At 40.4% G+C, this 16620-nt stretch overlaps 1 protein-coding gene across 1 annotated transcript; it reads left to right on the forward strand.

Annotated features, from left to right (window-relative positions):
* The first annotated feature begins 8227 nt into the window (after positions 1-8227).
* LOC118779058 (protein-glutamine gamma-glutamyltransferase 2-like) lies at positions 8228-16064 on the forward strand. The gene is made up of 13 exons (XM_036530918.1): positions 8228-8277; positions 8662-8832; positions 9614-9862; positions 10217-10335; positions 10569-10697; positions 12275-12452; positions 12837-12972; positions 13213-13322; positions 13628-13870; positions 13977-14267; positions 14407-14570; positions 14786-14919; positions 15341-16064. Exons 1-13 carry the CDS (start codon positions 8268-8270, stop codon positions 15510-15512), a joined length of 2106 nt encoding a protein of 701 aa, XP_036386811.1. The 5' UTR covers positions 8228-8267; the 3' UTR covers positions 15513-16064.
* The last annotated feature ends 556 nt before the right edge of the window (positions 16065-16620 follow it).

The following is a 16620-nucleotide window of genomic DNA, read 5'->3' on the forward strand; positions in this document are numbered from 1 at the left end:
GTCGTTTCAGGCATCGAAAGTTAATCACAATGACTCGTACTCGAACAAGACTCACTTCAGTGTTCGGATCTTGTTGCGGGACACGGCAGAGGTATTCGTTGTTCCGACATGTTGTTCGAATATGAGGATCAGAGAACTGAAGAGTGTCCTGGAACTGATTGCAGGAATACCATCTGATTTTCAGAGATTATGCTACTTGGACCAAGGTATTATTATAAAGATGAAAACACTTCTATGAATTTACTCAAAACAAAATGTATCATTGCACCTTTGACTTACCAAATGTAGGCGTTTTCTACATTAAAAATATAGAATCATATTTATGAATTAAAGGCATTATTAGACTTGTGCAATATGGTTATTGAGTGTATGTATATGAATTAGTCACTGACACAGTAAAAATTCATATTTGCTTCATACGTCCTCATGATCTGCATGATTTTTAAAAAAATCACATAACACTGTTTCATGCCACCAGGTGTTTTGATGGACGAATCCACTTTCCGAGATAATCAGATTGTTCCTGGAACTACAATCACCATGATGATCTGGCCCTATGATGGCTGGTCAGAGCTGGTAAAAGCTGCTGTCACAGGAGATATCCATATGGTAAGGATATGGAGATAAATGTGCTGTAATTGACCATAATATTCAGTAACAGTCAAGATTTTGGATACGCCCTTCTTCCTTTATTTTCCACATTTTAGAATAATAGTAAAGGCATCAGAACTATGAAATAACACAAACGGAATTATGCAGCAACCAAAAAAGTGTTACAAAAATGAAAACTCTAGATTATTAACTATTTTAGATAATTCAAAGTAGCCAAAATATTTTTTAAAATTAAAATATTTCTTGTAAGAAGTTCATACATAGGCATCTATTTCACTGTTTATATTTTGTCTAAGAAACTAATTTAAAGCATTTAAGCATGAGTCTTTAGCTGGAAAATGTCTTTAAGTGCATGTTTTCCATTATCTTAATCAGGTGTTTGACTGGTACTGCATGTTACTGCTATTGCTGTGATACCAGTATTTGTTATAGTATTTGTTATTGTCTGACTATTTATGTTTGAAGTATTATAGGGAGTGTATATGTGTATACATATATGTATTTGATCGTTTAGTTCAAATTAGGTGGAGAGAATGGAAAAGTCACTGTAAAATCTAAAATGTAAATAGTTCCAAAATTTAATAGCATCTTACCTTAAGAGCAAAACACCTTAATTCTTCATATTTCTAGAAATATGTGGCACATCCATACACTGCTTAACATCACAAGCTGTTTCTAGTAATGTACACTAAAAAGTGTTACTTGGATTTAATCTGTATAACCTGCTCGCTGGATCTCTCTGATCTCCTTAGACAGCAGATTATGAGCTGTCGGAAGCTATTTGGCATTGTAGGCAGTCACTGCAACGCCTATGACTACGAAAACAATGTGCATGACCTAATGAACTACATGAGCTACTAGTATTAGTGCTACTGTTAAAAGAATGTCTAGAACTCCACCTATATTCTTTTTTGAGTCGTTAGTATCATTGTCTTTCTCGTTAGCGATCTAGGAATGACAACATGCACAGACTTGTTTTACATACAAGAACGTATTTAGTGCAAAACCTTTATATGCGTGGGAACATAACATTATTCTGTGTATGTATTGTATTATTGTATTATATATTATCAAAGACTAGGGTCTCCACTCTTCAGCAATGTGCTTCAACAGCTGTGCGGTTCAAACCCGCTAACTGCTCTGACACCATCCGCTGCCCCTACGATTACCGTTTTTCTGTTCGTTTAAGCTGCGGAGTGTGGTGTTCAAACCGGCAGCCTGTTGTTCCTCTCAGACCCGCGGGGGCATAAGCCTGGCAGCGTCCCGGTTCTCTCATCGGCTCTTCTCTGCCCTCTTCATAGGCGCTCACCGGGGGCACACACACGCAGTGCGCTTCCTGTTACAGAACGGTATACCCGCCCATGCTTTCCTCTCCGCCCAAGTGACGCGTCGCATGGAAATATGGGAATAAAAGATTGTGAAAAATATAGTAGGAACTCCTCAGTCACCGTTACTGTATCAAGCTACCATGTACCACATGTATGGTAGTATACTTGGTTTCTCTTGTGTAGTCAGGTTGTACGAGTTACCTTGTGGGTAGGGCATGAAAAGTGTTATGCTCACACCCAATGGTTTGGGAGTGTTGTTAGCATGGCCTGACACTGTTGCTCATTCTAATTGAATGGATACACTGTTGTTGCTTGGGCTGTAATTTGCTCTGAATAAGAGTGTCCCCTAGAAGATGTAATTTAATGTAATGTATGAATGTAATGTAATGTATCATTCCATATATTACATGCTCAGTCTTTCCTTTGCCTTTCTTTATATCAAGTGCTCATAAATTGCATTAGTAATTATGTAAGAAAATAGAAGTGTTCTTATTTATGGTACGCTGTATGTACATCATTTTTCTCTCACTGCATAGCTTGTCATTTAAGCACATAATGCTTACTTACTTAATGCTTATACCAAATGCTAGATGTGGCCATAGTCATATAGTGGTACAAACAACATTAACCATATAATTTCTTTCACACTCTAAACCCAGTGGACAAAATCAAGTCTCTCATTCTGATCTTAACCTCCCAGGGGCTGATGTGAAGGCCCAGACCCCTCTGGGGCGGGGGGCCTTGCATGCGGCCGCAGCCCAGAGCCGGACCCAGTGCATAGAGGAGCTGCTGGCCAAGGGAGCCCCGCTGTACCAGGAGGACCACGAGGGGATGACAGCCATAAGCGTGGCCAAGTGGCTGGGGCAAAAGAAGAGCATCAGGCAGCTCTTCCTGTTTGACTGGCAGGAGCGGGCGGCAGGGGTGAGGATCGAGCCCCACCTGCAGGAGTGCGAGCTCTTCGCCCATCAGCGCTTCGACTCTCACCTGAAGACCTGGCACCGCGGGCCTCTGGCACAGCAGTACATGGCCGCCCTGCAGGGGAGGGGAGGGTCCAGGGGGCCTCACCCGGGCTACCCCAGAACAGAGGCGTCAGAGAACTCCAGGAGGTCCTGCATGATGAGCATTTCAGCACTGCAGCAGGGGATTTCCAAAACCTGCTTTGTACAGAGACAGATAGCAGCCAGGGAAATCACCACATGCTCATTCGGCAGAAAGAAAGTTGCAGATTCTCCCTCGTAATGCAATCCAGTGAGGAGAGGATGCCTTTTATCCTCTTGTCCAAAAGTTCAGGATCACACCTGATCAAGAAGAGTAAGACAGGAATTGTGTATTTTTCTTCAGATCCTATTTCAACTCAACAGAATGTTTTTTACTTTGAGCTGAATTTGAACAAATGATGGTGTTGAATACATTTTGTGGAATAATTATGTTGGATCAAATTTAAAACTGTATACAATTACAGCTACATGTGTGTGATTATTTTACCATTCACAAATGTACGCATAGCTCCAGTGTTCTCAATGTGTTCTCACATATCGTATCATTTTATTTGTTTATGATGTGTAAGTTTCGTACCGTCTATCTATTTAAATCCTGATATTGGATTTCAAATCAGGGAAGCTGAGATGTTCCTCATATTATTTATTCACTATTTTAATTAATTACATACATTCAAAAGTTAGATTTACATTTCTTTGGAAGCTGTTAAATTATGTATTTTTTGGTTGACCCTTGTATCCAGAGCAACGTACAAGGCTAAAATGGAATTAAATGTGGCATACATATTACAGGAGTTACAGAGCAGCAATAACACAGTTAGTGTGCAGAGCAGCCAGATTGACAGTAAATAAGTATTGTGTTGAAACAGTGCAAAAATAGAAACAGAGTAAAACAATTGCATCTTACAGTTATACTTAAGAACAAGGCATGTACATGACATTGAACTGAATGTAGAGCCCAAGGATGATGTAGAACGTATACCACTATATTGGAAATCGGTTAAGTATGTAGAGATCAGATTTACAGTTCAAGGCATATGTGTTGATAAAAATTCTGGTCTGATTTCAAGTCTGAATGTGTGTTTTTGGGCACTGTCTGAAGGTTAATGATGATAAGATGGTGAAATGGAATATCTAAGTTCACAGGCCATGCATAGTTTAGGTGGATCTATTTTAGGTGATCTTATTGTTAAGAAAAAAATGCAGACTCTTTCCCTAAAATATCATGATTGTATCATGATATGTTGATATTTCAATATCAACATTTAAAACTTGTAGCGGTAATGTAGGGGTCTCTCCTCTGAAAAATACATTGTGATCTGAGCCTGTGCAGATACACTGAAAGTATTGTTTCCATCTCTGCCTTTTGCTAAGCTCTTGCCCAGAGAATAATCCTAGTTCTTCATATTTGTGCTACACATACCTCATTTTTTCTTTCAGCCTTAAAACAAAGTAGGCCAATAATTAGTGAAAGAGAGTTTTTAACCTTTTTAACTTTGAAAAAGGTTAAAGTGAAAGTACAGCATTTGATATATGATAAAAGACACCTGCATTACTTGCATACACAGATTCCCTAAGACTGTATATCTGTGCTGATGCCTGCATGTACCTTTAGTCTCATGGACACGCAGTATGGTTGGCCTATTCAGGAAGAATTCTCAGAATTCATCTCTCTCAAAAATAATGTAACCATGTTAGATATGCTTGTCTTGCCGGTTGTTAGAGATGCAGATTTATATCTGTGTGATAGCTGATAAGTAACTGGGAGGGCCGGGGTGGGTTACAGTGAAAACTGGAGGTTCATGGTTGTATAAGAAGGTGAGATGTCAATGAAAAACATCCACAGAATTCATACCAGGTCTTATTTTTGATTAATGTAATTTGCACTTTGTCCCATAGCTTTATCTGTCACAGAATGTTTTTTTTTTTCAGTTTTACTTTACCTCTGCTATCTCTTCCCTTATGAAACATTGTGATTAAACTTACTGTGACATATCTGACCAATGGACAAAGTTGTGCCAATATAGGCAAAAGAACATGGACAAGACTGGCCAAAGAGTTGGGTTGTGTGAGAAATGGTCAGAATCTTCATGCACTGTAGAGACGTTACAGAGCTCTCAGCTGGAATGAGTGACCCAGGTAAAGCTTCCTGCTCTGGGTCAGAGTATTTTTTAGTTTTTATTCCTTTGTTATTATTTAATAATTCACATGCAAAGCATATCTATGAAATTAGGTACGTGTGACCAACAGCATGAGCCCATGGGATAAAGCTATGTCACAAATGTCTTTACATTCTAGCAGCAACAGCTAGAGCAGAGGTTTCTATCTTCATCTTTTGTAAACAGGTCAAAAGAACACATCTTTAGTTAGAAGTGTAGTCTAGTGTAGATATCATAGGCATGTGAGGAATGTTCAGCTATTACCCAAAATGGCTGGGTGTACCCTCTATATTAATTGGGCAAGCTGTTAGAGAAAAACACTCACTTCCAGTGAAAGCTGAGGTCATCTTTCAGCTCTTTGATTCTGTTAGAATCATACTGAGATTGAAAATAACGCAGTAACAATTTACTCAATCAATCAGATTCTTTCCTTACTTATGGTGCTCCCCATACCTAATTGTTTCAAACCCTTACGTAAAAACTTTTTGGTGTGCTGGTGTGCTGTCGATTGAATCAGCAGAAGCCAAAAGACCTTTGCACAGCATGGATGCTGAGCTAATGAGCTTGTTTTGTATATGTACTGTTCTTTTTTATGAAATACATTCAGAGCTTTGGGGGGCTCTACCTTCAGAAACTATAGTTTTTAAATGTAATGATTTATCATAGCATTGTTTTGTACTACATCTATGTACATTTCAGGTGTTTAACCTAGTCTGCAGCAAATTAAAATGCCAAGGAACATTCTGATAATAATTACTCTTTTTAAAGTTGTGAGACAGAATGTGAAACCAAAAGACTTGGAATGACATTCAAATTAGGTCTTGAGCAATAGAAACATAATGCTTGTAATTGTGATGTTGAGATGTTTGTGCTCTCCTACATGGAAAGTATCTGAAGAATTCATCACTTTCATCAGTATCTTGGGGTGCAGATCTGTGCAAGATTGCATTAGCTTTGCCCTGCATACAAGTCAGAGTTACTGGCCCATTGATACTGGTTCTTCTTTATAGAAACAAAACGTAGAATGGCTAAGTGGGATGACAGTTATATCACTCACAAAGTTATGGGTTAGCAGGGCATAACCCATGTCTGTACGGCGCTGAGAGTTAAGCCCTTTTTTGGAGTTTCCAACAGAAATAACCATAATGCCATCTGAGTTTTGTAGACACAGTATTTATGTGTAACAGCCTTTATGGAGGTTCACTGGCTAATTAATTACTCTCTAGCTAACAGCATCTGCCAAATGAATAAATGCTAAATTTAAATTACCATGGTAGATGATAGCAAACGGTTGACTGTAAGATTTAACAAATAAGGAGAGGAAAAGCCACCAAGGGTAATCAGTTCACTGTGCTGTCTGTCTTTATAAACTGCAGACAACCCTTCACCCTGTTTACTTTGTCTTGGCCTCTGGAAATCAGTTAGTTTTGGCAGATGGGCAGCACTTATTCCTTGCGAAAGGACAGCTGGAACATTTTGGCTTGTATGATGAACTCTGGCTCCAGAAAAAGAGCGAACAAAGACATTCATTAGCGAAACATCGCTGTGTATCATGAAGTCTCTGAAGTCTCTCACAATTGAATCCACTTCATGGGAACTTGACCGTGTGGGTGAGCCGGCATGAGTGAGGAAAAGGCCACAAGGGGCTCTGAAACAGGTGCCTATCCGTTTTGGAGCTCCAACACAGGTGAGTACACTGAATAAAAACAAATGTAGGAAGAGCATTATACATTGTGCCGAATTTGCATTTGTTTGACTTATCTATTCAAATCCACATCTTCTGCTGGAGACAGAAGCCACAGTAGATAGATAGAATCCGAATTCTGTGTACTTCTTTACCTACATAGTTTCAGCTAGGTGAAAGAATGTAAGCATGAGACCTGTGAACCACAAGAGCTCAGCAGGCAGTGACACTGAGTACTCGGTTGGCAGTTCAAAACTTGGACATATTCCCTGTAATTAATATCCTTGTTTTTTTCCAGTCCATTGTCTTTTGTCTTTTGCATTGAGTTTGATTTTTGGTACTATCAGCATTCTTAATTCTCTAAATGTTTTGCCTGAAGCTATTTGATGCAGGCAAGACACATTTGTGTGAATGCAAACACTGGGAGAGGGCGGAGGTTACTCACACAGACTTTCACACAGCATAGGTCTGTTTCTTATGACACACAATAAAAGGCACACAGATGGGAAGACGCTGACATCATAGCCACCTCCCTGTACTTTTGGGGAAAATGTATGAGCAACGAACACATGAGATATTTCATAATACCTCCCGAAGGCTGCACCCAAGGACTTGACGCAATCTTGTTAGAAATATGGGCTCATTTTTAGAGAAACTTTAACAGAAAATGATAACAGGAGGTGTGCCTTTTTTGACACAGTTGGCAGGTAATGAGAATAGTTTCTGAAATGGTGAAGGTAAACGTGAACTAACTGCTTCTTGCATTTAATTCTGAAAGGAAGACAAAGAGAAACGTAGCTCTCTAGCTCAAATGCCAAGGTATTCTTCAGTCTTGCGAAGCACTGGACCTTATGGTCCCCCCCAATATTCATGTCATTGGTACCCTGTGTGTCTGTTACACCTCCAGGTTGGAGGTGTGGGGAACCCAGCGTCTCAGAGATACCTAATGAGTGTGCAGAGTTCTACATGGTTAACCTTTGCAAAACAGCATCAAAGAAAAAACATCTTAGAATATGAAATCCATCAAGCTTGAATTTGTATTGTGTAGACACCAAGAAAAAGATTAAAATCCATGTCGGTATTTAGAAATATGTCATTAAAGTCACAATTTTATTATGGTTCTGGTCATTACTTTTCTCATTCAGTGTTTTTTGGTAGCTTTCAGCTGCAGGTGTAGCAGTAGTCCAGGAGCTCCCTCTATGATTGATGGGATCATACAACCAGGAAAAGTTCCTCCGGCATGTTGAAACAACTATGCCTCAGTGACAAAGAGGCATTGCATAGCCAGCTTATCAACCGTTTGCGTAGGAAAATGTTAAGATTACCATTCTTTGGGTGCAATTAAAACCAGTTTAACTGTTGAAATGATCCACCCTAAAAGGGGCAGGGTTGAATACTATATGTAAGGGTACACCACCCAGCACCTTTAATCATTCACCAGGACCAAAGGAAGAGGACTGACAGTGAGACAGTAGCTAGCACACGCATGGCTCTGGGTGAGTCAACCAGCACTGCATCTAGCTTCAAGACGAACAAATGTTATTTTAAAGGGTGGAGGTTTCTTAGAAATACTTAATAATAATATACGAAATATATGAAATTGAAACTAGTTCAGACGCAGAATGCAGTTATTGCTATTATTGTCATTAGAAGTTTTGTACAAAGCATGGATACATTTTTAACACACAGTAGGCAAGCTGATTGAAATGGATCTTGTTCATCTTCGCATGTTGTCCACTGGGCAATCTTTGTGTTACTTACACTGTCAGCGTTCTCAGAATTCTCTGTGTAATGTGAAGAGTGATGAGCATGTGCGCCATCAATCATCAGGCAGTGTGTCTCTTGGTTGTTTGATGATGTCCTGGCTTTGTTTGTTTTAGAGGTCACCAAGATAGAGCTCCACTGTGTGAAGAACAACACGGCCCACAGCACCGATGGCATCTCTACAGATCGGCTGATTGTCAGGAGGGGCCAGTCCTTCCTGCTCACGTTCCATTTCAGCCGTTGGTTCAGCACCACAAATGACGTGCTGGAGCTGACTGTTGAGACAGGTGTAGTATCTCACTTCGTTCTTAATTGATATTGGAGTAAGGCTCGTCAAAATAAAATACTAATAGGAAGTTAATAGGACTAATAGGAGTTATGAGAGACGTAGGCAACATTCATTTACGTTTACATTTATTCATTTGGCAGACGCTTTTATCCAAAGCGACTTGTAAGTGAGGCAAAGTACAACACAAGCCAGAGTCATACACAGAGTACAATACTAGTGCTGCATGACCAAGTTTCAATAGTTCAGAGTGTGACAAAGTGAAACCATTTAGTTGGCTCATGAGAAGAGGAAGATATAGAATGATTTTACTATGTATCCTTAAATCACCTTGTACAAATTGTACAAAATGTATTTGTGTATTCCTAATGTGAATGTGTTTAATAATGCAGTCATTTCATTGACTTTACAAGTATGGATTGATGTGGGATGTTATTGTTAATACTCTGAACTGCTACAGATGTGTAATTTACATTATCTATCTTCCATTTGGACAGTCAAAGTAGTGGATATTAGCTAGTGGGTGGGACATTAATACAGATAAGAACCAAGGAGGTTAAGAATGGGTACTACAGGGTAACCAACTGGATAGAGAGGAGATGTGTGTATTTCTGGGATGATAAGATTTATGTACAGATTGAAACCAAGTTCATACAGTGCATACAGTGGCTAGAAGGCTGGACAGATCTTTCTTGGATTGCTTATTGTATGAAAGTTTATATGATAGATGTCTGTTTTTGCATCAAAACAAGAAAACTAATCTTGGGTCTGTAATGATCCAGGACCCCAGGCCTCTGAAACTGTTGGAACCAAGTCTGTGTTCAAAGTCCCCGGGGAACGTTCAACAAATTCAAAGAAGTCGTGGGATGCTAAGATCCAGGAGACCACCCCTACCTCTGTCACCCTGGCCATCACCAGTCCATCTGATGCCAGCATTGGAGAGTATGCTCTGTCTGTGAAGACTGACCCCTATGGGACTCAGGTCCTCAGCATTGGGAGGTTAATTGTGCTGTTTAATCCTTGGTGTGCAGGTGAGTGTGACGTCTCACTATGGGTGAAAAGGACTTTCCATTTTTTCTTCTCTTTGAACGAAGAACATTGTATATCATTATTAACTAACTACTTCATGTACATATGAACAGTATATAATCAATGTTACTCTGCCTTACCATAAGGATATGAAAGTAATGCTTGCATATACAGTATCTTATAAATTCTTATGAATGTTGTTTTGTAGCACTGGTGGACAGACTAGGCAGACAAACACCCACAGAGTAGAACACTCCAGAATATAAGTTTTTGAGGGTTGTGGTGGTGGTGGTGATGCTATATGACAGCAGGGATCATTAAAACCTTGATATGATTTTAAATATTTTCTTGTACAGAGGATTGGGTGTATCTCCCCCAGCAGAATGAGCGAGAGGAGTATGTGATGAATGAGCAGGGTCTCGTATACAGAGGATCAAATGGCTACATCACCTCTTTGGCATGGAACTTTGGACAGGTACACTCATTACGAATGTGTCAGAACTCCTGAATCATCGAAAGCCCAAACTGCCATTGTACCATTGTTTTCCTGACATGTGACAGACTAATAGGTAAACATTTTAACCCAATAACAATGTGACAATTACAAATATAACAGCCTTAAAGGTTTGAATGGAGACCATTAAATGACTGTGCATGCGCTGTGATCCAATCTGTGATTATACTGCCATTTCATTCTTGTTCTTCCAGTTTGAGGATGACGTTGTTGACATTTGTCTGAAACTCCTGGATGTCAACCCAAAATGCATACGAGATGCAAAAGAGGACTACTCTGCACGCTGCAACCCCATCTATGTCAGCCGAGTGGTCAGTGCCATGGTATGTGTAGGGCTCAAGTTTGCAGACTCCCTGACTTTATTATTAAATTCAAGGTCACCCCCCTGACCAAATCACTGTTTATGTCATTGTGTGGCCTACTTGTATGGCCCTCAAACAGATCTATCACATACATCTTCCTGGTTTAACATAATTTAAGGCAGTAAATGACAAAGAACTTTCTTCTTCCTATTATTATCTACACACCTAATTGTTTTCTCATAGTATAATTGTGAAAAAGCAGTGTAGATTCTCAGGTGGCATTGTCAGTGTGAGTAGTAATATGGCTTTCCCTGGAGTTTGCATTCCCGGGACACAGGCCTTAGTGAATAGGAAGTTAATTTTTTGTTCTATGGCAAAGGTGTATAGGTAGTCAGATTCTACCTTGGCATTGGGCTCAGTTGTCTTAGTTGAGCGCTTGTCCTGTTTTTTATGGAACTTATGGCACTATGGCACTGTGTTGAAATATTAATTTAATATCTAGCCCAGATGGTGACTGCTGTGAATAGAGCAGCTGACAACTAGGGAAAGACCATGTGACAGCTTGGAAAGGCAGCTGACTGGAAGGAATAGACTACACTGATCATCAGAGTTCAGTCAGTTTAGGCCTATATGTCTCCTAAATGTAGAAGGAAAAGATTTTCTTTAGTATAGTGGCACAGAGATTGGCAGGTTGTTTAGAAAGAAACAGGTTAGAAAGCAGGAACCACAAGTTTTGCAGGTTGTGTAGAACATGTTACTGTAATATGCCACCAGATTCAGGCAGCCAAGCTGGAGAGACGGGAAATGCATGTAGTGTTTTTTGGGCCTGGCAAATACATTTGGCTCACTACCTCATAGTCTTTTTTGGAGTGCTTTTGACTTGTTTTATAGTTCCAGGAGTGATAGTAAACTTAGTGAAAGCATCTTTCCAGAATTTTAGAATGTGATTTAGTACCGTAGACTTAACAACAGCATGGCAGAAACTAGAAATATGTAGTTAGCATTAGCATTTACAATGGTAATGGGGATAGTGATTAGAGCATCGGTGGGTTATAGGCAGAGAGAGACAGCAGGGCAGGCTGTGCCTCCCTCCAATTAGGGCTTATATGGATGATATGACTTTGGTGACCGCACTTTCACAAGAAGGTAATTGGAGAAATTGAATGATGATCCCAAGTGAGCTAGACTGAAGATTAAGATGAATAAGTCAGTATTTGGCTAAAGGGAATCTAATAAAGAAAAGGTTTTATGTGGATGAAGAAGAAATCCCATCTGTAATGGAGAGGCCAGTTAAGACCTTAGGTAGATGGTGTAACAGGAAGTTAGATGGCACTGAACAGGTTCAGCAACTTAGAAAAGATGTTATTGAAGGCTTAGAAAGGATAGAGAAGTCAAGGCTCCCCGACAGGTTGAAGTTGTGGATACTGCAGTTTGGCTTATTCCCTAGGTTGATGTGGCCATTGACAGTTTATGAGGTGCCAATTTGTAAAGTAGAAAAGCTTGACAGAGTGGTTAGTTCATACATTAGAAAATGGTTAGGCGTTCCTTGGTGCTTGAGTAATGATTCTAATTCACCTTCACCTTCCTCCCTTAATCAGATCAATTCCAATGATGACAGAGGTATATTAATTGGAAAGTGGGATGATAACTACATCGGTGGCGTGCCGCCAACACACTGGAACGGCAGCGTGGAGATCCTGCGCCAATGGATCAAATATGGCTGCTACCCCGTGAAGTATGGCCAGTGCTGGGTGTTTGCTGCCGTCATGTGCACAGGTACAGTCTAAACAAGAACTCAGACTCAATTCATTACCATCTCACCGCTGACACAGCTCACTTATTGACCCAGCTTTACTCAGTCATACTATTCGGAAAGCCTCGGGTGACTGTCATTTTAGCAATTCTAGACATAACATGCATTGTGCATGCATTCTGTGATGATGAATAATTGCAATATCAGTAACTCTGAATCTGAGGGATGTGTACTTGACTCATTGGCAGGACACTTCAGTTGTACCCTTTAGCTTTAATGCACTTTTCTTCTATTGCTCCAGTGAATATAGAGCTGTATAAATGGGTGACAGAATGGACAGCACTTGAAATTATTAGAAATGATCACAGTAATAACCACTTGTCTGTCTGAATTTCATTTTTCCACAGTAATGAGGTGCTTGGGAATCCCTTGTCGTGTGGTCACCAACTTTGAATCAGCCCATGACACTGATGGTAGTCTGACAATTGATGAATTCTTCTCTGACTATGGTGTGAGACCCAGGGAGAGCCGTGACAGTGTATGGTGAGTGCTGCTGTCTGTGGCTGAATGAACTGTACCTCCTGGAAAATGAAGCACCAGGCGGACAATGTAGTTTCTGTTTGTTCTTAATAGGAGTTGCCAATCCTTCTTCTGCAGTGCCATAGCCCAGGAAGTTTTATTACTATGGTTATAGCACCTACACATTTGATCAGAGTAATCACTGCCTCTGGTCAGTGTATTTATACAGTCAGCACCCCTGCTCTGACCTCTGTATCCTCCCAGGAATTTCCACGTGTGGGTGGAGGCCTGGATGAGACGCCCCGATCTTTCCAGAGATGCAATTTATGATGGCTGGCAGGTGCTGGACCCCACACCCCAAGAACTGAGTGAAGGTGCTCTTCACCCTCCGTTTTGCCCAAATCAAGAAAGGACAATATTTATGTGTATTTCTGTAGAGTTTAGACCCAATCAAGTGATCACTGAAATAGGTTTTATTGATTGACACAATGCTCTTTTCAAAGGAATTGTCACAGAGTTCTGTATAGAATGTATGTAACATGAAGCAAGCAATTAGAAAAATAGGAGAAATTATACAGAGATCAGTAGAAGCCATAGTACTACTTAATTTAAGTGTATACTTTTCTCTTTGTATGCAGTACGATATTATTGGGCATATTGATTGGTCTCTTTTCTGCAGGGGTTCACTGCTGTGGCCCAGCTCCAGTGAAGGCCATACTGGAAGGTCACACAGACGTCAAGTATGATGTGCCTTTCGTCTTTGCTGAAGTCAATGCCGACCGAGTCACCTGGATGGTGTATGCCGATGGCTCCAAAAAGGAGATCTTCTCAGACACCGAGTCTGTAGGTCAGAACATAAGCACGAAGTCAGTGGGCAGTGATAAGAGGACAAACATCACTGCAAACTACAAATATCCAGAAGGTGAATCTTCAGTGCCACCTGGAGGACTGCAACTGACTCAAGCTCCCCTTGTTGTAATGTTGCTTTAATACGAAGTGACCAAATAATCCCACGGTTTTTCACACAGGCACAGAGAAGGAGAGGGGAGCGTTCAAGACAGCAGTCAGTAGAGGCAAAATGATCAAAGACGAAAAACCAGACAAAACCCCGGCCCTTCCCAACGTCTCAATTAAGATTGAAGAGTGTAGCAAGCCAATCCACGGCAAGGACATTGACCTCAGCCTCACAGTGCACAGCGACCACCCAGCTCCACATGAATTACTGATTCGAATAAATGCCCAAGCCATGCACTACACCGGTGTCCTGGCTTCTAACATCTGGAATGAGGAGAGAGAAGTACAGCTGCAGCCAAACAATGGTACAGTGTAGAACTGAATGTGTCCTTTCCTGCTTGCTCACATTAACATAGCATTTCAGCCACGATGTTGCATCTGGTGTGAACTCAGCCTTAAAGTACAAAATGATCTATTTGTTCACTTTGGTTGAAATGTCTGCAGAGTTGAAGACGCTCATCCAGATTCCCTTCTCAAAATATGGTCAGCACATGCTGGGGAACAACAGCATCAAAGTCACCGCTGTTGGCAAAGACAAGCAGAGCAGTGAGGCAGTGTACCTTGTGGAGAGAAATATTGTGCCTGCAAGTCCCCCCTTCAAGATCACCGTGAGTATATTCTGTTTCTGCCATGTTTCCTCTTGTCTGCGCCGTCCATTATTCAGACAGGAGAGACGTCACTAAACCAGATCATTATGTTATGCATGTTCTTAGAATGCAGGTTCACCTGTATAACTAATTCAGCCATATGCACTTTGGACAGAAGTAATTACAAATCTGGTAATCGATGCTCACAATGTTCTTGTGTGCATCCTCTCATTCAGACAACTGGATTGCCTGCGCTGTACAGTGACATGGTGGCAGAGGTGGTTTTTGAAAACCCCTTACCTGTGGCTCTTAATGACTGCTCCATTAGCCTCACAGGCAGTGGCTTATTGAGCCGCACTGTGGAAACCAGGTAAGTTATCCGTGGGACTATCGACACAAAAGCTGTGATTGATCTAACCAATAAGATCTGAATGTCAAAAATTATAATTGCCTTGACAATGCTGTACCTTCACTGATATTTTGCTAATGATATTGTGCTAAAATATGAACAAAGCATTCAGTTATCTTCCCTGGCGACCATGTGTGTAGTTTTCAAAAACTTATGTGCTTCTGTATTAAAAAGTGTGAGCTTAAGTGATGTGAAGTGTGACCCAAAACTAATGTGGGCATTACTGCCTTTGAGTAGCTTTATTCCTTTGATACATACTGCATAATATATGTCAACTCTTTTCACTCGTTCATGTCCTATACACCATGTTCTTGTGCTCTTCTGTCACTATAACATGTTTCCTTTTGCTGCTCCGCTACACGTGTACCTTTTTGTTTCTTAGAGTGAAGTCTCTGGGACCAGGATTGCGGGTTCGAGTGCAGATACCTTTGAAGCCATACAGAGCTGGCCCCAAGAAGCTAGTGGCCGATTTTGACTGTGACTTGTTCCGGGACATTAAAACAAGCTGCAATGTTGACATTAAACCTGTTCATAGCATCTACAGTTTGAGTTAGCTACCTACACGTAGAATTATGATGTAGATGTAAACACAGTTTGCAAACAAAAACTGTCAATTCATGACCACAGATACTGATTTTGTCATTTTTGAATTTGTATTATTTTATACAGATGTGTATCCTGTGTGAATGAGTACATATCTTGTGCTTAAGGCTTAAAGAGAAGCCCTTTACCTAAAGATACTCCTTCTTCATCATTGCAACATTTGGCACTTCAAACGTTTTCCGTCCACACCGAGTTTCCTGACTGTAACCAATACACAGCAGAGGTTGTTTTCATGTCTGGTACGCTTGCCGAAGTCTGAATCATTTGCAAATGGACTCACATGACAGTTCAGTTCAATTCACACCATCAATTTTGAGGTGCATGGGGAAACACAAACATCCTTAATGTTTTCATCTGATGATCCATGCTGCTTTTCAATTGGATACAACATTGTAGGATATACAATAACAGTGGACATTTATGGAGAATGACTCACATGTTGCTGTTCTCTTTTTATGTGGTGCTCTTTGAATGACCCCATTCTTTAAACATGGAAAAAATGGCCAAGTCACATGAAAATGTATTGAAAAAAGATAGCGTTGTTTAAACAGTTAGTTACACATTGACATCATATAAATATCAATACTTTGAGTAACAGAGCTATTTGTACAAATGTGTATTTATGTGACATGTAATCAATATAGAACTATGAAAGCATTTCTTTCCTTTTGAAATACAATAAACCTGTGTGGGCACTTAAAGAGCTGTCAGTTTTCATGTTTTTTTTTTTCAGGAATGAGGCTTCATGAGTTAGCCACCAGGTGGCTGCATACCTTTCTTGTGTTCTCGATGTCTCATTTAGATTCCAGACTTACACTTCAGAAAGCAATCATCACTGCTACCCAGATTGAAAGTACAATTACTGAAGCTAAAGCAATGTCTAACAATGGTGTTGAAGCCGTGGCCATTCAAGGGATTACTTTCCATGGTGGGGAGAAATGCAAATCCAAACAGCAACAACAAAACCCTTCCTCGACATTCAACGAAGCAGAACAAACCCGCTGGAGCTGCTCCTGAGATGTGCTAACATTGCTGTTCTTCAGCTTATTTAGCAAATAA

The sequence above is a fragment of the Megalops cyprinoides genome, chromosome 6 (genome assembly GCF_013368585.1).
Source record: "Megalops cyprinoides isolate fMegCyp1 chromosome 6, fMegCyp1.pri, whole genome shotgun sequence".
Classification (NCBI taxonomy): Eukaryota; Metazoa; Chordata; class Actinopteri; order Elopiformes; family Megalopidae; genus Megalops; species Megalops cyprinoides.